The sequence below is a fragment of the Pseudoliparis swirei genome, chromosome 12, assembly GCF_029220125.1.
Source record: "Pseudoliparis swirei isolate HS2019 ecotype Mariana Trench chromosome 12, NWPU_hadal_v1, whole genome shotgun sequence".
Taxonomy (NCBI): domain Eukaryota; kingdom Metazoa; phylum Chordata; class Actinopteri; order Perciformes; family Liparidae; genus Pseudoliparis; species Pseudoliparis swirei.
Genome location: NC_079399.1, coordinates 10,534,227 through 10,558,294, shown reverse-complemented (window position 1 = coordinate 10,558,294; position 24,068 = coordinate 10,534,227). Strand labels below are relative to the sequence as shown.

Below are 24,068 nucleotides of genomic sequence, written 5' to 3'. Positions count from 1 at the left end.
CTTCCTATGAATTCCTTTCTTTGTCTCGTTCATATTATCTTTCTTTGTTCTTTCTTTGGCACTCATTCTGTGCGTTGTTCTTTGTTTCTTTGGACTTGTCTCGGTGTCTTTCTGTCTTTTTAATGAGTCTCTCTCTCATCCAGGAATTTTTCAGGAATCTCAGCCACTGGATGGATCAGCATGCAGCCATGAACGACGCAGGGAATTTCCTCATTGAAACATGTGATGAGACTGTGTCGCTTGATCTCAAGCAGCAGCTACTTCTTTTGAATGGACGATGGAGAGACCTCTTCCTCAAAGTCAAACAAGTAACAAACAAAAACAACAACAAATACTACTGTATGTCAGAGACAAGCCTGAAATGTACTTTATTGTATACCTAGATGTGTATCTATTGTATTTAGCTGATTTAGTAAAGACGGCAGTTTTAACCAGGCTTAATGAAGAAACAGCTCTCCATATAATCTATCCTAAACGTTGTACCAACTTTTCTTCACTGCAGTATGCCTGTGTAGATGAGCTGGATAAGTGGAGAAAAGACTATATAAAGGCCATGTCTGCCCTCAAAGAGCTGCTGGACATAGCAGAGGCAAAGCTCAATGTTCCTGTCCAGGTGTCTTTCCTCAATGTTAGAGCCTTTCTGCAGGATGTGGAGGTGAGAAAATCAAACTGCCAGTTTCTCTCTTCCTGTTACTGGCAGAAGTACATCACAATAAACACCAGGGATTGTCGTTGTTTCAGCGAATACTATTATATTATAACTATTAAATGTTCCTCATATGTATTAGGTTGGTAGCATCACAACATCAGTAGTATTGCCCAACTTATTGTTTCTAAATAGTGATTAAGTTGTATGATCTACATCTCGACAGCAGTTTAGCTCTAGACAATTGAGACGATCCAGGTTACAATGCTGATGGCAGCTCTGTGAGCATGTCTGAGATCAATAGGGAGTGAATCCTTGAGACCAATTATTCATTACCATTTGGACTGTAATGAGATTAATTTACAAGGTGCAATTTACAGCACACTTTGACATTTAGATTCACTTTGGACAAATTAAAAAAAGTCCAACTCTGCAGGTAGAAACATATTACAGAAAATAATTCCATCATCATTTCCAGTTGATTTACTACCTGGTGAGCTTACACTCTTAAACTTTTGCTGAACATTTAGTAAAAACTTTACGTCACTGCTGTTTTGAAGTAAGAGCTGGAGACAGCCTGTTTTTTTTAAAATTGCTAAAAGCAGTTTTGATGAAAGTTCATTTAGTTAAAGGATGTTCAAGATAACCCTTTTCATTCACCTCTCATCTCAGAATACCAAGCAAAAGGTTGTTGCCATGGAGACCCAATACAAGTTGGCTGCCCGTAGTGCTCAGCTCCTTTCCAAGGATGCACCACATGACGAGGCTGCCAGGGTCATGGCAACTATGGCAACAGCCAAAGGTCAACTGAGTAAGGTGGGTATCATTCAAGTCAGAAACATGAGAAGTTGTATGAAATGTATCTCACGTCTTTCTTTGAAAGCAATATAATTATCTTTACTCTCCAATTAGACTTTTTAAATAATATTACATATTAAATGTATTTAATGTCTATTGTTGTTTGTCTCTAGGTGAGAGAGCGCTGCCCCTCCCTTGTGAGGGAGTGTCATGTCCTTCTGCCACTTCTGGAAGAGATGGAGAAACACATCACTGCTTTTTACCAAGCGCTGGAGCGGGCCAGTCGCATCACCTCGGCTGCCAGAGACCCAGACATACAGACCCAGACCCAGCATAAACTAAAGTGGCAGGTTAGATATGATGAAAGTGAATTGATTGAACTTAAATTGTAGACAAGTAGAAGCATGACTGGTTAAAGGGAAATTCAGTTTTTTTACAGCAAGGTTTCTTATTGTAGTTATTTATTTAAGTTATTGTTTTCATCGTTATTCTGCACACAATTAGCGTGACAGTACAATTGATACATATCATAGGTAGGATTTGTTTATAGTCTGTCTGATCACTCATATGGTTAGAATTGTGTTATTATAAGCTAAAGCAATGATGGCAAAATCTACAAAAATAAGACTTAAGATGTAAAAAAACGAAATAATCCTTATAGGTGATATAGTCGAACTTTCCTTCTCTACTATTCCCAGCTCTTAGAAGCATATTCATCTTCTATTTACAAAATGTTTGTACTATAATCTTTTCGTTGAATTGGGAGGGAATATATGAAAAGTGTTGAAATATTTGAATGCACCATTATCAACACTATTCCACTTTTTGCTCAGGATTTGTTAAACCAGCAGCAAGGCTGTAAACGCTGTCTGTCAGTGATCGAGAGGAATCACCACACGTTGCAGAAGGCGCTCTCCTCCAGTAAGGTGCTTCGAAACGTTGACCTGTCCCTGCTACAAAAGAGAGTGGCTGAAATACAGGGCTCAGCACAGGTTAGTGTTAAACTACTTGTTCACGTTCACACGCCACGTCGCTGATTGTATTAATTAGGTTACAAGAACATCAGAACACCCAGTTCACCTCTCAACATTTTTTATTAGTCTCTATTGTCGATAAGACCACTTACAATCACCACTACCTACTGTCCGTCCTCTCAGGTTTTGCTAAAGGAGGTTGGGGAATGTAGAAGGCAGGAAGAGGCCAACAACTGCCTGAGGAGGAGGTTTGAGGAGTCGAGACAAGAGCTGGAGAGAGTGCTAAAAAAAGCTCACGGCTGCTTGAGAGAGACTGGAGATGCTGAGGAGTTACTGAAGAAACACCAGGTAAGATCAAACCCATAACCGTCTGCTGTAGCTCATCTGTAGAAAAAATGCTAAATCCGTTCCTGACCACAAAGACAAACAGTTACATGTATAAAACAGCAGCAAACAAAATATACATGTGTGTTATCTTGTTGTTTGGTCTTGCAAACAAAAACAATTAACGAATGTAAGGTGATTCTCATACTCATTGCTTGTATTTTATTCGGCACAGGATTTCTTTGGCCAACTGGACCAGCGGTTGCTGAGCGTGTTCTTGAAGGCATGTGACGAGCTGACTGACATCCTACCACAGGAGGAGCAACAGGGGCTGCAAGAAACTGTCCGCCGACTGCACAAACACTGGAAGGTCAGGGGTTTCGTGCTTTAACACGCTCATTAATTACTGTACATCTCTGGAGGTGCTTTACTGGTACTTGATTAACCTAACCAGGAAGACATATGGCTTTGATTGAGTTCCCTCCAGTGTGTTTCCAATCAACTTGTACTAGTTAGATTAAAATGCAACCCTCTCAATGTTTACTCACACTCTCCCGAAAGGATATTTAGTCTCTGACAATTTTGGGGATGATTCGATGTGAGACTGTCACTCATTTATGTTATAGTATATCTAATCTACATTGTCTCCTACACCCTGTTCCTTCTGACGCTTTTCTACAGGACATCCAGAGCGAAGTACCGTCTCACCTGCTCTGTCTGAAAGTGGAGGTGGAACAACGTCGAGTAGCTGTGATCATACAAGACTGCAGAGCAGAGCTGGACAGAGAAATAGAAGTCCTCTCTGGTACCTGCACCAGTGAACGAGTGATCAAAGAGCACAGAGTGAGTAGAAACTTAAAACATATTAAAAAAAGAGTGAGAGAAGTAGAAAGATAAAATCACTTCACATCATCGACATCATCATTCTTGAGACGTTCTAAATTCAACATTTCTTTCTCTTTTATCTTCAGACTTTTTTCAGGGAACGTAAACCTTTGACGTTGTGTGAGAAGAGGATTAGAAATATGGAGGATCTGTGTCATAAATTGCCTGACAACAACCCGGCTTATCGAATGCTAGACTCCACAAGAAGGGCCGTAGAAGAGGTTACAGAGCAAATCAAAAGCACCCACCTCAAACTGGAGCATCACCCTGATAAGTGGAAAAAGTGGAATGAGAGGTAAAGGTTGACAAAAAACTCAGTCCTCAAAGTGTTTCCAGCTCCTTAATGTCATTTAATCACAGAAGGGGCTTCAAAGTAGTTCTTCCTTTTTCTAGGTTCTGTGAGATTTCTGATTGGCTCTCATCTCAGAGGAGGCAGGTGAGGCTCTTGAGAGAAACAGCGAGAAATTCAGCACATCAGGAGCAAGTTGATGCTGCTGTTCAGGTGAGCTAGCATATTATATTTGCTGCTGTCGGCACAAAGAATAGCTGATGATTCAAAGCAGCTCAGCATCAGTAAAACTGCATTCCCTTGTTTGTGCCTCCACCATTTCCAGGCACTGCAGGAAGCAGCAGATGCCCGAGAGGAGAGCCTGTTGTGGCTTAAGAGCCGTCTTGCTGGACTGTCTGAGGTTAGCTCTGAACTGGAGGTCCAGAGACAGAGAACAGCCCTGGCCAAACTCTCAGCTGACCTGCAGGCACTCTTTTCTTCACTCTGCCAGGTATTCTAAGATATTCCAAATGCTTACAATGTGACTCCTGTGCTATATAGCTCAACAACATCTTTCTGTCTGATCCTCCCCCGTGCACAGTGGGGTGAGGAGGACTCTGCTATGTTCCAGTACGAGGAGCTGAAAGAGGAGGTGCATGGTGCTCTGGAAGAGGTTCTAAGAGTGCGAAGGGAGGCTGAGGAGCAGACCAGCAGGATCCTAGATGCTGAGGATCTGGAGCAGGCCAAGCAACTTTATCTTATTCACCAGGTGTGTGTCGTGAGGCAGAAGAATTTACAGAAGCTTCCATCAAAAGGATACTTCAGATGAAATTGAAATCAGTTGATATTTTATGTTCAAAGTAAACAATTTCTGGCCTGAATTTCTGTATTCAAATGTCTTACCCTCAGTTTATTTTGTATCTTTTAAGGTGTTTTATGTTCTAAAGGAAAACACATATTTTAGTTTTATTTAGTTATTTTTATATCTGGTTTGAGTGATATAAAGTAAATTGAAGACATTTCACACATATTTTGAAAGAGTAACTTAACAGCCCCTCAAAGTCTTAGTTGTAGTGACCTCCAGTGGTTTAACTTGTGTCCACTTCAATTATCCTCGTTTTGCTGCAAAAAACAAATGTGTCATCTGACATGTTATTTTCCTCTCTATGTGTTTGTTAAAGCACCACCTAAAGTGCCTTCATGCTAACAAGACAGAGGCAGGGCTTCTGGTGGCCCACTGCCACCAGCTGCAGAAAGGGGAGGGGCTTAGTCAGTCTCTACAGGAGCTGGAGGGAGCTTTCAGAGATGTCGACCACAAATCAGGGGCAAAAGAGCCCAACCTGCAGGTAAACCAAATCTGGATTTTTCTCACATATCAGTATGCTAATGTTTGCATGTGTGAGTGTCCACACAGACCCCTGCAGTTGTCATTGATTTGTCCATGTTGAATCTTAACACGATATTGATTGTTATGTGGTATGCTTATTATGTTTGTGTCTGTTGTCTTGGGATTTGTGTATATCTATTCTATCACCGTCTTCGAATTGATCAGAAAATTAACATGTGCCCACATGAAAAATACTAAGATGTATGGAGTGAATAAGTTCATTATCCAGAGGGAAACCACTGCAAAACACCTTAAATTGATAATCCAAAACATCAGGGATGAATGTTAAAGGTCTGAGTGTCTGTCCCTCTGAATAAATCAAAGTTGAAGATCCATTTTAGACAGACTGTATTACACCAGCGTTAAATAATTAAAGAGAGAGAGAGAGAGAGAGAGATTAATACAGTTGATGAGTATGCATTGAAAAAGGCTTTTTTCCCCCCTGTAATAATTTCGTTGGATAATCTAGAATTAAATTAAGGCCAGATAGTATTCTTTGCATTATATCAAACACCACCGTACCCATTAACTCTGTGTGTACATGTTGTATTTTCTGTATGAAACTTTACCCACTGACATTATTCTGCTATTTCGTCATCATTTCAAGGCAACTCTGAGCTCCTGGCAGAGTTTTGAAGCAGAAAGAGAAACCGTTTGGAGATTTATCAGTCATACCAGCAAAGAGCTGGACAAAGAACTTATTTTCAACAGTCTGGACAGCCTGAAAACTGAACAGGAGCAGAACAAGGTGTGCAAATACAATAAGTGTGTGCGTACATGCATGTAGTGTATGCTCTGTGTTTTCTCATAAATTATATGTATTTCTTATCTGTAGGAGCTCCTCACAAAGCTTGAGGAGTGTACTGTGCGTACAGCTTTCCTCCTCGAGAAGGCAGAAACAATTCAGCTTGGTCCGAAGAATCCCACTCTTCTTCTCCAGCAGGCCGAGTCAACCAGAGAAGCACTCGCACAACTTCAAGACCACCTCAACAAGAAGTATGTGGCATCCTCATCCCGAGCTTCCATCCAATAGACATATCACGGAGTATACTGTAACTTCCTCAAACTTTATAGTCATAATTTCAGGTTTGATGAAAACTGATGAAGCGATTTTCATGATGTTAAATGGTCAATTTGTTTGCCAGTTTGTTCTCATTCTTACCGTATATATCTAGATATGCATGCAGTATATTTTACAAAATTGTTATTGTCTCATCTTCCGTCTCCCAGTGTTGTCCAGTTGGAGATGATGTGTATGTGGTGGGAGCGCTTCGGCAGCGAATCAGAGACTTTCTCTCTGTGGACCAGTGAAAAAGAGAAGGAGCTGGAGACCGTCAACTCCGCCTCCTCCTTAGATTCTCTGGATAAACACATCAGCACAGTGGATGTATGTCAAGTATCTCTTTACCTTGTTTTTATATATAATACTGACTGAACCCTGTATAGCAACAAAAATAACTCGAAACATATTTTTTAAAGTTTCTTCAATCATCTTTTGATATTCATGAATAAATACAGTATGCATCACCCACATGTTTCTTTAATCGCTCCCAAGATAATTTGTCAGAATTGCTGTCTGGCCTCTAGCCTGGCATGTACAGTGTGAGGCCTGAGGGTTATTAAGATTAAGATGAAATAAGATTAAACTTGAACGCAACCCCGAGGGGGAAATTGGGTCAGAGGAGCTGCAGCAAAGACTAGGATATAGAAAAGAAATTGATCGAATTGAAAATATATATAATCTTGGTTTTCCAGACCTCAGCCTTTTTAATCTAATTGAGGTGGAAAAAAATGTCAAAAACATTTGGGATAACAGGACTTAAAAAATCTTGCAGCAGCTTTTTGATCAGGTTTGAGTTTAAAAACATTTGCTTCTAGAAACCGCAGTTTTCTTTCCACCCAGCATCTGCGCTTGAATCCAACTCCAACTCTATGAACCTAAAGAGACATTATTTTATCCAGCATAAACAAAGGAATTTATTGAAGATGACACATAATATTGTCGGTTCTGTCTTGTTTATTGTTTTTGTTTTTTCAACTGATGCCTCCGATGTTTTTCCCTGATCGACATTCCTCTGTTGTCACATCCCCACAGGCTGTAGCCGAAGGTTTAGAGGAGAGAAGGGCAGCCCTGGCCCACATGGAGGTGGACTGTGAGGCCCTGTCGAGGTTTGTGACCCCTGGAGAGGCCGGACGTATCCGCGCTCGACTTGCACAGATGAGGCGAGACTGGGAAGAGTTGATGGGGAGAGTAGAGCAGCTGGGAGGACAGCTCAATCAGAGCACCTCGTACTGGCAGAGATACAACGATAACCGTGAACAGGTATACAGCAACACAAAATGGAATAGTTCCATGCAGAAATTGTTACTAATTATTTGTGGGGCCACTGGTGGATAATATTTGTAAATAATTTATGCCGTTTTTATTATCAGGTAAAGAAAGCAATGACTGACCTTAAAGAGAAGCTTGACTGTCCGGTCACGTACTGCTCATCTTCATCTGAGACCTACAAAAGCCTCCAGGATCATATGGTAAAAAAATTAAAACACAAAGAATGCATTGATGTGACATCACTATATGAATTATAGGGGTTAACTGGTTCTAACTTTGAGGTTGATTCAACTATAAACTCAGGACTGAAGGGTGTATCTTTAGTTTTTTTTGTTTAGTTTCTTTTTCTTTTTTTATAAGTACATTTTTAATCAACTTTTCCTGATAGTTTTTCAGGTTATGCAGTAATCTCCAGTATGAGACCGTATGAAGGAGTTCAGCCCTTTGTTAGTTATCATTTTAGTCAGATTTATGTACAAGACTTTACTTTGTAGCCGTTGAGGTTTCACATTCTCTAAGGAGCTGATGACAAGTACGTCTCCTTCACCTCCAGGAGGTCTGCCAGGCTGTGGAGCAGCTGAACCCCAGGCTGATGGCTTTGTGTTCGGCCATGAAGAGGCTTGGAGAGGGCCGCCAGCTGCAGGAAGAGGTGGCGAACCTCCAGAAGCAACAGCGAGAATTTTTGGCAAAGGCAACCGAAAAGCAATCTACACTACAGAGCCTTCTCGCACTTTGGCAGAGGTAAAGTTATTTGTATGTTTTATGACCTCTTTTTTGGAATATAGGGTCATCAGCAAAAGAAACTGTGGAAAAAAATATGCATTTACATTTAATTTTTTATATAACATCAGTCTGTGGTAATCTCATTCATCGCATACCCTAGCTTTGCATTGCATTCCTGAATGTATTGAATACCGAGATATTAGCCATCCTATTCAGCTTTTAAGACTGAATAGTCACTATGAACTTGATTATATTTAGGATGTAATGCCAGCTGTTGTGATACATTGCTGGGCTAAAGATGCATGTGCCCCTCCAACATCTAAAAGAGGCGTGTTTGAATGTTTCAGGGATTTGTCATATTACACAAAAAAATGTGTTATAAGACACATATTTAGCACAAACCCCATTTTTTATATTTTGAGTCAATGATTGCTCTCAGCTTTGGTCCATGCGTCACACACACATCTGATTATGATCATAACAATCATGCTGTTTCCTCTTTTATTTTTGCACTTGTTCTTTCTGCTGAATCCTCCTCTTTGTGCCAATTTCTTCTTTTATTCCCTGAATCATTCCCTCATCCTGGTGTGATGAAGAGGACCGAGATCTTGTCTTTAACTGAATCTGTCAGTCAGCCATCGCCTTTCTATTCTAATAAAATGCTTTTCTTATCACTTTCTTTGATCACACAATAGACTTGGACAATAGACTGGAGTGATTGTTTCTCACTCTTCTGTAGTAGTCACATGGGAGCTGTTTATAGACTTAATGCTTCTGTGCTTCTTTTATTGTAATCATCCAGTCAGCGACTCTTATTAGTTTCACATTTTATTTTTGATACTGACCTTTAACTGCGTTTACATGTGTGTGTGTGTGTGTGTGTGTGTGTGTGTGTGTGTGTGTGTGTGTGTGTGTGTGTGTGTGTGTGTGTGTGTGTGTGTGTGTGTGTGTGTGTGTGTGTGTGTGTGTGTGTGTGTGTGTGTGTCTGTGTGTTTATGTGTGGCTCTCTGCAGTCGATCTTCTCCCCTGCAGGTTTATGTATGAGGGATTACTTACAGCACTGGGTGCTTTGGCAAGATAGGTGGCCACATTATGACCCTGCCACTGATACTGAGGCTTGGTCAGATAATAACAAAATAACACACAGACTGTATCACTGTGTGTGTGTGTCATTGCCTGTTTTAATACTTTAAGATCACAGGTTACTGATATAAATCTATTGTTAGATCAGTATTTATTCTATTCATTTTGAGTATAGTGCAGCATCAATTGTATTTAATTTAAATACAATTGTTTTAAGTGTTCCTTTTGTATCTACAGATTTGAAAAGGAGAATTCGTCCATGAAAAGCTGGCTGGGCAGGTGTGAGTCTGTTTGCTGTCCAGACTCAGACCTGCTTTCTGCAGACAAAATAAAGCTTCGGAATGAACTACTAAATGTACAGGTAAGTCATGTTACTATAAGTGACTTGTTTCTCACTAACCTTACCATTTCCATGTGTTTTTATTCCCTTCTCAGTTAAATTTTTACCTCACCAATTACATAACGGCTGTTTGGCTATTTTTGTGTGGCATCGTTCATAAAATACTTATTCACCCCACTAGGAAATGCAGGGGGAGACGGCATCCTATGAGGTTCTTCGGCAGGGTCTCGTGAATCTTGCCCTGTGTCTGTACCCCACAGCGACTGAAGCTCATATTCAAGAGCTCAGCCACGATCTCACACAACTACAGGAAAGAAGCACCTCTGTGACGAGCAGCACATCACACAGGCAATTCTCTTGTTTGATTTATCTTACAGATAATTAAAATATATGTCTCTCTCCATAAAGGGCATCCAGAAAGTGTGTGCTTCAGCTTTTTTCCCCCAAGTGGTCACGTCCATGTCCTTAATCAAAACTGCCTTTCACCTCTCTTTTAGACTTGAGCTGCTGGAGTCACAATTGTCACAGCTGGAGCAGTTTGATCAGGCACTGCTGACTCTGACCCAAAGCAGTGAACACTTCCTGTCTGGCTTGAGAAGCTCTTCCCAGGTTGATATTGCTGATCTAGAGTCTGCAATTAGTCAGCTAAAGGTGAGAAATCAATACGTTGTTGTCAACAATGATGTTCTTTATAGGTTTTGTATCTTAGATTTGTTACGGTAAGCAAGTTCATATTGATAACTGTGAGAGCTAATATAAATGTGTCTAATTGAAACACCTTGTTGCAGGAGCATGAGGTGCAGCTGGAGGGACATGCATCGCTGAGAGACACTCTTCAGCAAAGAGAGTCCTCCCTGCTTCGTTGCTCCACCTCAGAGGCCCAACAGCAGCTCCAGGGCTGGAGAGAGGACTGCCTCCAGCCCCTCAATGAATCCCAGCGTCTCCTACTCCTCCGTAAAGAGTGCTTGGCTGAATTAAAAGCTTTTCTTAAAAAGTATGGAGCGGCAGCTGAGGCTGTGCGCTGCCTTTACGAGGCGATGGAGGGCAGAGGGAGCTGGGACCGTTCAAAAGCTGAAGAGCTGCACCGTGGAATAAGGGAAGGGGCTAAAGACGTGGCCATGCTTGAGGCTGAGGCAGTCGGGTTAGATGGGCAGCTAAGCAAAGCACACCTTAACCTGAGTGGTGCAGAGTGGCGGGGCTCCAATGACGTGAGCCATCCTCAGGCAAGAACATCTTGCAGGGGGCAGGCAGTGGCCCTCACGATCGCTCTGGAGGAGGTGCAGAGGGGTGTGGGATGGAGGCAGAGTGAAGCAGATGCTCTGGGGGCATTATGGAGCTCCTTTAGGGAGAGGAGGGAGGAGGTGATGAAGAATTTGAAGAAACTGGAGGATGAAGCACAGATTGAGGGGGCCAGAGAAAGCTCTGTACAGGCGTTTCAAAACAGGTATGTAAATGTAACTCAGTCTCCTAGATCTATTATTATGTTATATTTAATATCAGCATAGTTTGTATCAGCTGATATGGAATACATTGTTTGAAAAGGCAATATTGGTATCAGACTAAACTAAAGAATTACTTTTTGTACCTATTATATTTTGTACCTGTTATATTTTCTTCATTGGAGAAAAATATAGATATTTGACAAACCTTTTTTATGACATTTAAATTATAATAAAACAATATCCCTGCATCTCTTTTATTTGGGTTAAAGGCAAACTTGACAATTAAAGATCACAGTGTATTATTGTTTTGGGATATCTGCAGTTTTGTAAAAGTCTCTTTTGCTCCTTTATCAGCTTTTCTTTGGTATAATATTTGATTGAATATACTTTCAAATGTGTACGCTTTTTATTTAGAGACCTTCTTTAAGCCAAACTGAGAATATAATATAGGAATGAAGCCAAACCATACATCCAAATCCTTTCAAACTTGTTAATACTAGGAATTTTGGTATATTATGTTGGAATCAGGCTCGTAATCCCCATTGTTTTCATGCATCTCTTTCTCTCAGGTTGCGTTTTTTCATCCAGCTGGATGATGAGCTCCAGTCCCTGCAGCATTCCCAGCGGTGGTTAGAGGAGAAGGGAAGCCAGCTGGCCCAAAGAGACAGTGAGCTGGCCGGGGAGGCTCTCAGGGAGGTAGCAGTGGTGAAGACAGCCTGGGAGAACGTCAGGACTCTGATCACCAACGGGTAGGGATGCAGGACAACAAAGGGATTTTGTCTTATTTATCTCATTTAAATTCCTGAGCTCTGTTTGTTTTTTATCCCACGTTGCAGAGGCAGGCAGTATAATGTCTTATCATTTGAATAGAGAAACACAACAGTTATACAGCACTGGCAGGGTTTGCTTTTGTTTTTCATAATTTAATCCAGTGCAAAGATATGCCAGATAACGGTCTTGACTTTTCTCTTTCTTTTTTTCACACAGTCAGGAACAGAGTGGAGTCGTAGTAGATCTTCTCCACCAGTTCCACCTCTTGAAGTCAACCCTCACCACTGTCGTTGAGAATGCTCAGGCGGTTGCTTACAGTCTGCCCGACCACAACCACAACGCTCAGGAGGCCAAAAGGACTTTCACACGAGTCAGTACCTTTTTTACTTTTTCCCAATAGTTAAATCTTAATTTTTTTCTTTTCAAATAGTGCATATGGTAAAACAAAATTGTGATGATTCATACATCAAAACGCATCAATTTTCCAGTTTCTTAAAATATAACATGTGTATATCCTGGTATTCCAGAGTTGAAGATTCATAGCTTCCACTGTGCTGCTACAATGTTTTTCTTTCTTGAAATCTAATTCTACAATATTGTTTTTACAAGTATCAGACTGCAATGTGTATGTTTTTACAATAAACTATCTCTCCCTCTAGTGGTGGTCTGTTGTCATTCCTTCTGCACTCTTCTCTGTCCCTCCAGCATGACACGGTCCAAGCCGAGCTGAGAGAAAAACAAGAAGCGATGGACCAGCTCATCAGCACAGTGGAGGACCTGCAGAGGGAACTCACAAAGGTTCCCAACTCTGATGCAAGCGCCATCCAGAGAGACATGGAGCTGTTGAGAGACCAGTGGCTGGAGGTGAGTGGTAGTTGATGCAACACATGCTGTGCCATTCCACTGTTTTGCAAAAGAAGCCTTGACAGCTGAAATCCCTGGGCTGTTTTTCATTTAGACAAATGCATGATATATTGACATACTTGAGCTAGCTTGTCAGACGTGGTGAAATAATACCTTTTGAGTTTTGTGAGTCATGAATTATCCTCATCCCGAAACTTGGCACTTCATGAATTCTGTATGAAGCTGAAACCAGATAACGACTATGAAGGAGTTTGTGGTGTCGTTTTTTGTGAGAATCAATTATAACGTCCACACACATTACAGCTCTGCCAAACACTTGCGCTCTTTCTCTTTTCATGATATTTATTTCTGTTTTTCCATTTTTTTTTCACAAACGAGACATAAATATAAACAAGTCTAGACACGTTATCTGCACTTCTGTCTCTCTCTCTCTCACTACTCATCCCCACATCTGTCAAACCAATTAAGTCTCATTTTCCTTCCGTCTCCCAGTCAAGCACACCGTCCCTTGTTGCATAGAGAGAAAAGTAAACACAAAGAGGGAGAAAGATCCTACCTTTCCTCAGTCTCCTGTTGATGGAGATGTTTCCTGTTTGGTACTTAGATTGCTGCTCTCTTTTTCTTCAGGTCTCAGAGAGAATACAAACCAACACAGAGAGACTGGGCTACTGTGTAGCGCTGTGGAACGACCTCAAGTCTATGGAGCAGGACATGAACCAATGGGCTGGCAACTCCATCGCTGATCTCACCGATAGTGTTACCAACCTCAGTGATAAAGAGCAGGCAGAGGCCCATCTGGCAATATTTCAGGTCAGAGCATGCATGAAAAAGTGTTTGAATTATTATGGGGGTGTGATATTCAGAGAGAGTTCAGTGGTTGTGATTTAATTGAAATGTCTAGCACTTTGATCTACAGGCTGAGGTTGAAAAGAGGGAGCAGAGGCTGGATAACCTGCAGGAGAGAGTAACAGAGCTGAAGGAGCGAGCCAAACTGCAAGAAACCCCAATACAAATGCAGGTGAATATGGTGGTTTAGGCCAGGATTTAAAATACTGTTACAAAAGTACTAATGGTGCGGAAATAAAACCACAAGACCTACGTACATGTACTTAAAAGGAACATGAAGAGAAATAAACATTCAACTATATATATATAAACGTTTAACATACACAATTTGATTGACAAAATGCAAATTCACATACATGGATGGAATTCTCTTTTTATGTTCATTATCACAACCAAGGTCAGGAGGAAACATTCAAAAATATTTTTTTTATTGTAAAAGATGGCTTACATATCTACATACTGTATTTTCAGTATTTAACTTTAAAACAAATTGAATGAATCTCGTCAAAATATTGTTGATTGCTAGTATAAATACTGTCACAAGGAAATGGGGTAGAGTGGATCCCCCTCCCTGGAACAATGGTTTGAGTTCCGACAAAATCGAAATGAGATTGCAAGAGGCGCAGAGAAAAAGGAAAGTAAAGTGTAAGAAATGGAAATTTTTCAGGAAATAGAAGCGAAGACTATGAAAAAACATAAGAACAAAAATGGGACTCCCAGACAAATTTCTAATTTTTTTCTTCTGTATTTATATTTATTTTAGTGTTGTTTGTCTGTTTGTTTACATGTCTATCTGTAAACAAACAGACATGTCTATCTGTGTAGTTTATACATGTTGAAATCATCGATATAAACTAAAGTATAAAAACTGGATGATGTGGAGCATTTGAAAGCACATTGTGTGGATGTTATTTATACATGGGCTTCCGGTTGTATGATGTTGTTTCATTTCTTTGTTGAACCAGGTCCTGGAGTCAGACTTGAAGAAGAAAATCGCCCATGCTCAGGAGGTGTACAACCAGGCCAAACACACGCTGACCTACTTCAGTTTCCAGAAGCAGCGATTGGAGGACCTCATATCCCAGATGGCCGAGCGGCTGGTGGCAGTTGAGGGCTCCTTATCTGACCTCACTGAAGCTACTTCTCCTGAAGACATGGGTACAGTTAAGGTATGACACTATCATTTCCCACAGTGCGATACAAGAACACACTAATTCAATTATCATACATATTATACAGTATATAAACTATTACTAATGCCAAAAGTAACCATACAGTCTTCCTCTACTTCTGAGTCTATCCCTGTGGCTTCATATTTCTAGCAACAATGCACTATATGGACACACAATGATCCAATATTCGATTGGTGATGCCTCAATTATTGAAATGACTTCCCTCAGAGAACAGGAACATGTATTTGTATCGCACCTTTCAAACACAGAGGCAATTAAAAGTTCTTTAAAATATAATTCTGAGAGGGTATAGTACTCTCCGAAGAGCTATAAAGACGCACTGAGACCCATAATGATGAGAACATTTTTGCTCGATACCCTATTGTTCCCCGAGGGTGAACTTATGTCCTTATTTATGACCCTCTTTAGGAGATCAGAGGTCTGACTCCACATCAGAACATACTCTAAACTGGCAGTAATTCCATCTTTGGCTCAGATTTGCATGGCGGATGCCGTACATGTCATCGTCTCTGCCCGCTCCACAACCCTGTAACCCCAATTATGACTATACATCCTCTTTTTTTCTCCCTTTACATGTACAGGACCTGCAGAGCGTTGTGCAGCAACAGAGGGCAGACATGGACTCCGCTAGAGATACGCTGAGTGCCCTGTGCAGGTCTCATCCCACTCAGGAGCTGTCATGCCTCTCCTCTGACCTCACCTCCATTGCCAAGCGAACAGAGGCTGTCGCCCAGCGCTGTGCCAAGACCAAGGGCAGCCTGCAGGATGGACTACAGCTCCACTTCAACGGTAATACATATATATGTGGAATTTTGATGCTTTACTAAATGATCTCCTGGATGGCATTTATGTTCTTTCTCTCCGTCAAATACATAAAGTGATTTATGTGACGGTCTTTATAAGGAGAAGTATAGATTTTTATAGAGTTTTTCAAAACTCATAATCACCCAATCAAACAGCGCACAACTACATGATGCAAAGTCATTTGTTAGGTGCAACAGATTTATTGTTGATTATCCTACATTTTTTCCCATGGCACACTTAATCCACCCACAACAGCCCACACACAACCCATTGACACACACTGGCACACTGGTGCGCTCTCATTGCTCAGACACACACCTGTGCCTCGGAGACTAATGTCGCTCTTGTCACATCTGCTCTCGAGGGAGTCATTTTGGGCGTGTTGCCAAGGCAACCCAGCACAGCGCAGTATGGACACGCCCACACTTACCATCTGCCTTAACATATCTCCTCTTCTCACTCTCCTCCTTCCCCTTTACATCTTCTGTGCCTTTATTTTAACACATCCGTTTTCATCAACTTGTCACCATATATTTAATTAGCTTTTAGTTTACCAGTTTTTTCTCTTCCTCGAAGCAGAGCTCGTCCAAGGCTTCCACTCCCGGCTTACAGATCTAAGGTTGGAGCTGAAAGAATGTTCCAACCAATCGGGAGATGTTGCCGTCCTCGGAGCTAAGTTGCAGAGGTTAAAGGTATTGTTATGTCATACTTTTATTATGCTATTCTCCTTGTGCCATTGTTCTTAGTAATTTACAGTTTTAGATTATAATTAGAACAAAGTGAAGGGATTAAAGAAGTAGTGATTATATTATAGTAACGATTCATTTCCTATTTTTATGTAATTTTCGATGTTATCTTCAACAAAATGTCATGAAATACTTTACATCATCACTAATGCGTCATTGAACCAAACTAAATCTGGGCTTGTATTGCACAAACTACACCTCAGAGTTTATAATGTTTATACAGCTTCTTAGGATGGTATGAAGAGTGTTATGAGTCTAGCTCTGAGGGTTGAGGCTCTTTATTTCTTTAAATTAGCAAGGACATATCTCTTTTTCTTTTAGCAACATGTTCCCTATACATCCACAGGTGTCAGTCGAGCAAACATCGAAGGGTGAGGAGTGTTTTTCTACGGTTTGTGAGGAAGCCGAGAGGCTTCAAGTCCACCTGCCTAAAGCTGGAGCAGCACAGATCCGAGAGCATCTCTCCTCCTGTCAGAAAGAGTGGAGGAGCTACCTGGACTGCTGCTCGCAGAGCCAACGAGACTTGGAAGAGAGTATTGACCTTATGAAAAGGTAAGTCATTATTCTTGTTGTGTCATGTGTTTGTGCAAAGCAATTTGAATTGAATGGAATTGCACCTCCTCTCCAGCTTCAATGACTGTGTGGAGGGTGTAAGAGACTGCCTGAAGCAGATGGATCTGAGCCTCAAGAGAGAGCCTGTTCTTGGGGCAGAATGCCAGCAAGGAGCCCCAGACACCACAGAAGAGCTGGAGAGGATAGAGAACCTCCATGAGGAACTGCTTGCAAGAAGGTGTGTTTTTGTACGTGTGCTTGTGTGTGTGTGTGTATGTGTGTGTGTGCGCGCGCATGTGTGTGAGGCCATATGTTATACATTGCCATAGCGTCGGCTGTTAAATATTTGGAACAATAACATATCATTGTCTCTTGAAAGGGACTCCATCGAGCATCTTTGCCAGGAGGCCCAGTCTCTGTCTGAAGTGGGCCGGGGGTCAGGAGGGGAGGTCAGAGTGACAGGCCAGCTCCAGATGGAGCACCAGGCCCTACTAAAGACAGCCAGGGAGAAGCTGCGAGGCTGCCAAGATAGCCAGGCCTTTGGAGAGACCCTCCAAGGGGTTTGGGCCTGGCTGGAGGAGATCCAGGAGAGACTGGGTACAGTAGACAGCACCATGGGGACCAAAGAGCAGTTAGAGCAGAGGCTGGAGACTGTGCAGGTGAGAGGAGGTTTTGAATAGTAGGTCATGCTTATCTGTAATTTACAATGAAATAAAGGGGTCGACTACACTTCTAGTTATTTTTTTCTACGACAGCCTACAATTGTTCTGGTAAACACAAGGGGGAGCTGTTTGCTTGAGAAAGTATTCATACAAATTGGTGATGTCTAAATCCAGATCAATCTGACCCCTGTGTGTTTGTACAGGACATCCTGCTTTTGAAGGGAGAGGGAGAGGTCAAGCTGAATATGGCGATGGGTAAGGGTGAGTTGGCCCTGCGCAGCTATGGAGCCGCCGGACAGGACGTGGTCCGCTCTCAGCTACAGGAAGTAGAGGATGCTTGGGCCACGCTTCTTGTGACTGCCATGAGCTGCCACAGGTAGACTGCTCACCTTGTTACATCAACTAAAATATAATGGGATGGTATAGTGTGCAATTACAGCGAAAAAGAAGAAGAGGATCTTTCTTTAACTTAACATTGTGTCATAATTTCATTGTAGAATTTCATTTACAGAACAAACTGTACAACTGAACTGCAAACTATTCTGGATTTGTCTTTTTTTATTGTGCCATCAAAACATTTAGCCCTGTATATTTTAGAGGTCATTTACCTGTTTACCAAAAAAACACTCTTTGGACCAGGTTATTTTCACCATTATAGATTGATGTCTCAATGCCATTAATTAGGTTAGATACCAAATGAGCAGTATTTGTCTCATTTGGTAACTCTGATTGATGCATTTGATTTAGTTCTTTATTTTTGGTGTCTCTGCACGTGCATGGCCACATGCAGATGCATCAGTTTGGTGCGTGTTGGTGTTTAATTGAGCAATTATTACCCCTCCTAGAAAAAAATTACCTCATTAGGGAATAATGGTGGATGGCAAGTAGTGGATCACACATGGGGTGTGTTTGTATTTTAAGGTTAAGGGGATAACAGGAGGCATGGGGTAGCAGGTGAAATAGAGGTGTTTGTGTGTGTGTGTTTGTGTGTTTCAGTGTGTGTGTAGCGATAACAGATGGCATGGGAAATTGTGTGTATTTGCGCCTGTGTGTGTTTGAACCAGCGCAAAAAGAGGATGAAGGCACTAAGCTAGTATTACAGCCAGGATTTAGATTTCTTGGCCATATCATGAGTATGACATATTTACTGTATCTGTGCATTCAGAAGAGCATTAGCTTTATATGTATATATTTTATATACCAACATTATCTTAGTTTAAAGCAACTAGAATACATATACAGTTATATATGTATATATATTTGGATTAATCCACGCTGGGATCTTTTTCATCTTCTAAGTTGTTCTATTGATACAATGTATAACAAATTCTTGGTATTTTTTTGCAGTTAAAAAAAAGAAACAACATGTAGGATATTATCCATGTCTGTTAATATTTTCTCTGTTTATTTAAAATGTATATTCCATACGTTCCACAATAACAAAAAATATATTTTGTCGTTCCTCCAGTCGACTAGAGTGGACCGTGTCGCAGTGGGGAGGTTACCTGGAGAGTGCTAAACAGCTGCGATGCTGGATGGAGGCTGTAGAGAGAGAGGTGTGTGCCCCTCTCACCCCGCAGCCAGGTCCCAGAGAAAAGGCCTCCCAGCTCGAGAGACTCCGAGCTCTGCTGGCTGATCTGGAAGACCATCAGGTGGCTCTGTCCAGTCTAGAAGAAAAAGCCAGAGAACTGTTTAAGAAGACTGGCGATGCCGGCTTTAATCATGGTGCCCGCACCCAGCTGCAGGTGCAGTTTGATGACCTCACAGCCTTGGTGGAGGTATACTGTTCATTATATTTGGTTAAAAACCTTGACACTCCTGAGCGTACCAATTTATTGCATTGATCTCACCAACCTCTGTAAGTGCTTTGTTATTTTAGAGACTGATTGTGTCCATTGTCTTTGTCTTTAGGAGAGAGTACGTCTAGCGCAGGCTGTTGTGTTGGAACACCAAGAATACCTGGAGGCTGTTAGGGAGCTCACTGATTGGCTGATGAGTGCTGGAGAGGAGCTACATCACTGGTCTGATACATCAGGAGACTCGGCCTCCATCAAAAATATACTGTCAGAAGTGAGGGTAAGGAAGGAACAAATACAAAGGAATCAATCCCTGTGTTGATGCTGGCTGACACTCCTTTTGTTTTCTTTGTATTCTCTTTTGTCAAGAAACTAATTCCAAATTTGACAAATCCCCAAAACAAATCCAATTTATACTTTGATGGATAATAATGTGCCACAGTTGACAAGCCTTGTTGTGCTGTAGGAACAGGTGTGCCATTAAAGTAATTTTCGATCATTTGACATAACCATTAACAGCTGATGGAGTTTGCCCAGTTGTGCTGGAATTTACATTTACATTTTTTGTGAGCAGTTCAAGGACGAAGTTTCTGCTGAAATTCTTGATTAATTCTACTTTGGACCATATAATTTGACTGGCCATTTTGTATGATGTTATTATGACTAATTAATGTGTATTCAATTAGTGCCTCTATATAAATTGATATTCCACACCATTAGTGTACATGATAAATGTTGGATTACAGTATCTTTTTTTATTGATTGAGGTTGAGGTTATATCAGTGGAACAGTATCGATGTTGCTCTGAATTTACAACGCAGCATGCCTTGAGGATGTGTCGTGTATTAGTGAAACTACACCTGTTAACCGTTGCTAAGGTAACTGATTGCTGAATTGCTATAAAGGAGGGAAAACTATGTAGGGAATTGGAATTGGTTCTTAGTTTGTTCCCATTTCACAGCCATATGTCTTAATCTCTTTCGCAAATTTTACTGCCGCTATATTGGGTTATTACTGTGTAAAAAATTGTAAAAGGGAAGAGCTGTGCAATTAGTGCCGAAGCTTTTTCCCAATTCACCAATTCTGCAATTACAGAGAGAAAATATGTGAGGCGATATTGATTTGCATTTACATTTCACACATGGGCCCTTTTTATCACATTATGTTGTGTTGTGGTTGGAGAGTCATGGTGTGAAACATTTAAGTAGAGGGGGAAATATAATGTGTTGTAGATACAAGCTAGTTGCTCCATTTTCATTTTCCATTATGGACTCAAGGTTAATGTTCATATCCTTCTACTCACACACAAAAAATATCAGCTGCCATTTTCCCCCCTTTTTAATTCTGCTAATTCAGCTCAATGCTATTATTACACACGTGTTTGCTTTCACACCCTCAGCCTTGCTACCTTTCAAGATTCAAGATTCAAGATTCAAGATGTTTTATTTGTCACATACACACACAGGGTGTGCAGTGAAATGAAAGTGGCAATGCTCAGCAGGAATGTGCAAGGGCAACAAGTACACACTATTTACAATAAAAAACAACACAATATTTACAGTAAGTGTGTGTGTGTGTGTGTGTGTGTGTGTGTGTGTGCCTAAGAGGGGCAGTTGTGTGGGTCTATGTGGGGGTCCTGGTGAGGTCGGTTCACAGTCCTGATGGCCTGAGGAAAGAAACTCCGTCTCAGTCTCTCTGTTCTTGCAGCGTGACTACGGGCGCCTGCCTGACCGCAGCAGCTGAAACAGTCTGTTGTTGGGGTGGTGAGGATCCTTCATGATCCTGCGGCTCTGGTTCTGCACCTCCTGGTGTACAAGTCCTGCAGGGTGGGAGTGTAGTTCCAATAGTGCGTTCAGCCGGCACTACTCTCTCAGAGCCTTCCTGTCCTGAGCGGAGCAGTTGCCAAACCAGGCTGTGATGCTTCCTGTCAGGACGCTCTCTACAGCTCCAGAGTAGAAGGACTGAAGGATCCTCTGGGAAACTTTAAATTTCCTCAGCTGCCTGAGGTGGTAGAGGCGCTGCCTTGCCTTTCTCACCAGAGTGTCTGTGTTCGTTGACCATGTCAGATCCTCGGTGATGTGGACTCCCAGGTATTTATACCGCTCACCCTCTCCACAGTAGTCCCGTTAATCCCCAGTGGTGAGTACGTCCTCTGTTGTTGTACCCTCCTAAAGTCCACAATCAGCTCCTTAGTTTTGGTGACATTCATGATGAGGCTGTTGTCCTGGCACCAGAGTGACAGATCAGCAACTTCCTCCAGGTAGGCCTTCTCGTCGTTGTCGGAGATCAGGCCCACCACCACTGTGTCATCCGCAAACTTGATGATGGTGTTGAGCTGAACCTGGCCACACAGTCATGTGTGTACAGGAGTACAGTAGGGGCTGAGGACGCAACCCTGGGGATCCTGTGTTCAGGGTGAGGGATTTGGAGTGTGTCTGCCCACCCTGACCACCTGTGGCCTGGCGGTCAGGAAGTCCAGGATCCAAGCACACAGGGGTGTTCAGTCCCAGCTCAATCAGCTTGCCGGCCAGTCTGGAGGGACTATGGTGTTGAAAGCTGAACTATAATCAATGAACAGCAGTCTCACATAGCCCCCCCTCTGGCTGTCCAGATGAGAGAGTGTGGTGTGCAGTACCTGGGAGACAGCATCATCTGTGGATCTGTTTGGGCGATAAGCAAACTGCAGCGGGTCCATGGAGGAAGGGAGGAAGGCGCAGATGTAGTCCTTTATCAGCCTCTCAAAGCATTTCATGACCACCGAGGTGAGGGCCACCGGTCGGTAGTCATTCATACATGCTGGAGAAGCATTCTTGGGCACAGGGACAATAGTGGATCTCTTGAAGCAGGCGGGGACCACGGACTCAGCCAGGGAGAGGTTGAATATTGTGGTGAACACTGGAGCTAGCTGGTTAGCACAGGTCTTCAGTACTCGCCCAGATATGCCATCTGGACCTGCAGCTTTCCTGGTGTTCACCCTCAACAGAGCCCTCCTCACACTGTGCTCGGTCACTTTTTAATTCTGCTAATTCAGCTCAATGCTATTATTACACACGTGTTTGCTTTCACACCCTCAGCCTTGCTACCTTTCTAAATATAATGAGAGATAGAGACAGAGAGGGATGGAGGTGGAGGATACAATTAGATATAGTGAGAGAATACCGAGATAGCAAATAAAAATACAGGACATCATAACTAAAGCTTCAAAGACAGAATCAAAGAGATAAAGACAGAAAGTGATACAGCAGGAGACGTAAGCTGCTTTAAATAGAATCGGAGGTTGCCGTTTCCGTAGCCACAGTTTCCGTAGCAACTTTGTCTCCTATCTACCTTCCCTATCTCTCCAGGAGCGTGTGGAGTGTCAGCTACTGGAGGGCCGAGAGCGCCTCAGCAGGGTGCGTCGGAGTGCAGCGTCCACGGCGGAACACACGGCGGCTTGTGGCTGCGAGGCCATGGACCGACAGCTGGGGGCGCTGTCCCAGGCTCTGGAGCAGTGGGAGGGGGCCGCCCTCAGGGCCAGGGATGACCTGGAGGGGTCCCTGGCTACTGCTACAGCCTTAGAGGAAGAATACCACCGTCTGACCGTCCGGCTGGAGGAGGAGTTGAAAGAGTTGGATGGACGGCTGAGGGTGTGGAGCCAGGAGTTGATTAAAGCTGAAGGGCGGAGCAACGGGGAGGAAGCAGTAGAGGGATGGCAGCTGGCTAAGGTATAAGAGCACAACTTTCAAATAAATGGCGGTTTATTGTCGAAATGATTCACTGTTCATCTGCTGACAATAGTTTATTCAAAAAATAATATATTCTAAAAACTCTGTTCGACTGAGATTTGGGTTGGCGAACTGGGATGTGCCAAAAAGCGATGTTAATTTGAGAGAAGGTGATTAGCATTATTTTATGGAACGTACCCACTGCCATACACAAACGCACACACACACACACACACACATCGACTACATCCTCTGCATTCAGCTATGTTTTCTCCCTCAGTAATTAACCATTCCATTTGTAAATCCTAAAAAACAGATTAGTTTGTAAATCAGCTTTACTGGGATGACGAAGGAGTGACAGCTCCAATCCCATCAGTTTCTCTTGTTTTCTCCTCATTATGTCTTCTGTCCCCTTTACGCCTCCCCCTTTTGTTTTTTTAGCCATTATTTTCCACTATCTCTCCTTTGCAAACATTCCCCTTTTCAAATCCTGCTCCTTTCCCCTTTCTGTACTCTGACGTGTTTGAACTCAAGTGTGCAGCGATGTCTTTCCCGACGGCAGGGGTTGATTCTCAGCTGCTCTTGCTCCTCACCTCCCCTGCTGCTCTGTTTCTAACATCCACAGGATGTTTACAGTGGGACAATTTCTCTGAATTGTCAAGGCCATGCCAGCAAGCACACCTCAATACTCCTCCCCGGCTTCTTCGTCCATGCCTTTCTCAGTTTTTTCTCAATTTGGTGCTGTCAAAGAACAGAGGAGGAGTCTTCCCCCTCCTCCGCTTCTCTCTCTCCTCCTCCAGCCTGCTTCCTGTGTCCAGCCGTCTTTTCGTTGCGCGCTCGTTTGTGTGCGTTTGAACCAATCCCGCATCTGTGAGGGCTGACAGCTGAATTCCACTGGGAGAGAGCGTGAGAGAGTGAGAAGGAGGGG

The 24,068-nt window shown here is 42.4% G+C and overlaps 1 protein-coding gene across 7 annotated transcripts in view; it reads left to right on the top strand.

Moving 5' to 3' along the window:
- The window catches only part of syne1a (spectrin repeat containing, nuclear envelope 1a), a 128,825-nt gene that overhangs the window by 34,935 nt on the left and 69,822 nt on the right, over positions 1–24,068 (top strand). For all 7 annotated transcript variants that reach the window (XM_056428720.1, XM_056428716.1, XM_056428722.1 and 4 more), the window contains exons 17-54: positions 144–308; positions 503–655; positions 1,319–1,462; positions 1,618–1,794; positions 2,278–2,436; positions 2,602–2,766; positions 2,978–3,112; positions 3,424–3,585; positions 3,714–3,922; positions 4,021–4,129; positions 4,242–4,406; positions 4,497–4,664; positions 5,077–5,241; positions 5,890–6,030; positions 6,118–6,278; positions 6,513–6,669; positions 7,378–7,605; positions 7,716–7,814; positions 8,168–8,355; positions 9,658–9,781; positions 9,942–10,108; positions 10,258–10,411; positions 10,549–11,204; positions 11,772–11,951; positions 12,190–12,343; positions 12,679–12,837; positions 13,465–13,647; positions 13,754–13,855; positions 14,649–14,852; positions 15,458–15,665; positions 16,260–16,372; positions 16,773–16,978; positions 17,055–17,216; positions 17,358–17,637; positions 17,844–18,016; positions 19,109–19,418; positions 19,552–19,716; positions 22,781–23,140. In XM_056428720.1, coding sequence (XP_056284695.1) covers positions 144–308; positions 503–655; positions 1,319–1,462; positions 1,618–1,794; positions 2,278–2,436; positions 2,602–2,766; positions 2,978–3,112; positions 3,424–3,585; positions 3,714–3,922; positions 4,021–4,129; positions 4,242–4,406; positions 4,497–4,664; positions 5,077–5,241; positions 5,890–6,030; positions 6,118–6,278; positions 6,513–6,669; positions 7,378–7,605; positions 7,716–7,814; positions 8,168–8,355; positions 9,658–9,781; positions 9,942–10,108; positions 10,258–10,411; positions 10,549–11,204; positions 11,772–11,951; positions 12,190–12,343; positions 12,679–12,837; positions 13,465–13,647; positions 13,754–13,855; positions 14,649–14,852; positions 15,458–15,665; positions 16,260–16,372; positions 16,773–16,978; positions 17,055–17,216; positions 17,358–17,637; positions 17,844–18,016; positions 19,109–19,418; positions 19,552–19,716; positions 22,781–23,140 — 7,110 coding nt within the window. The remainder of the gene's footprint in view (positions 1–143; positions 309–502; positions 656–1,318; positions 1,463–1,617; positions 1,795–2,277; positions 2,437–2,601; positions 2,767–2,977; positions 3,113–3,423; positions 3,586–3,713; positions 3,923–4,020; positions 4,130–4,241; positions 4,407–4,496; positions 4,665–5,076; positions 5,242–5,889; positions 6,031–6,117; positions 6,279–6,512; positions 6,670–7,377; positions 7,606–7,715; positions 7,815–8,167; positions 8,356–9,657; positions 9,782–9,941; positions 10,109–10,257; positions 10,412–10,548; positions 11,205–11,771; positions 11,952–12,189; positions 12,344–12,678; positions 12,838–13,464; positions 13,648–13,753; positions 13,856–14,648; positions 14,853–15,457; positions 15,666–16,259; positions 16,373–16,772; positions 16,979–17,054; positions 17,217–17,357; positions 17,638–17,843; positions 18,017–19,108; positions 19,419–19,551; positions 19,717–22,780; positions 23,141–24,068) is intronic.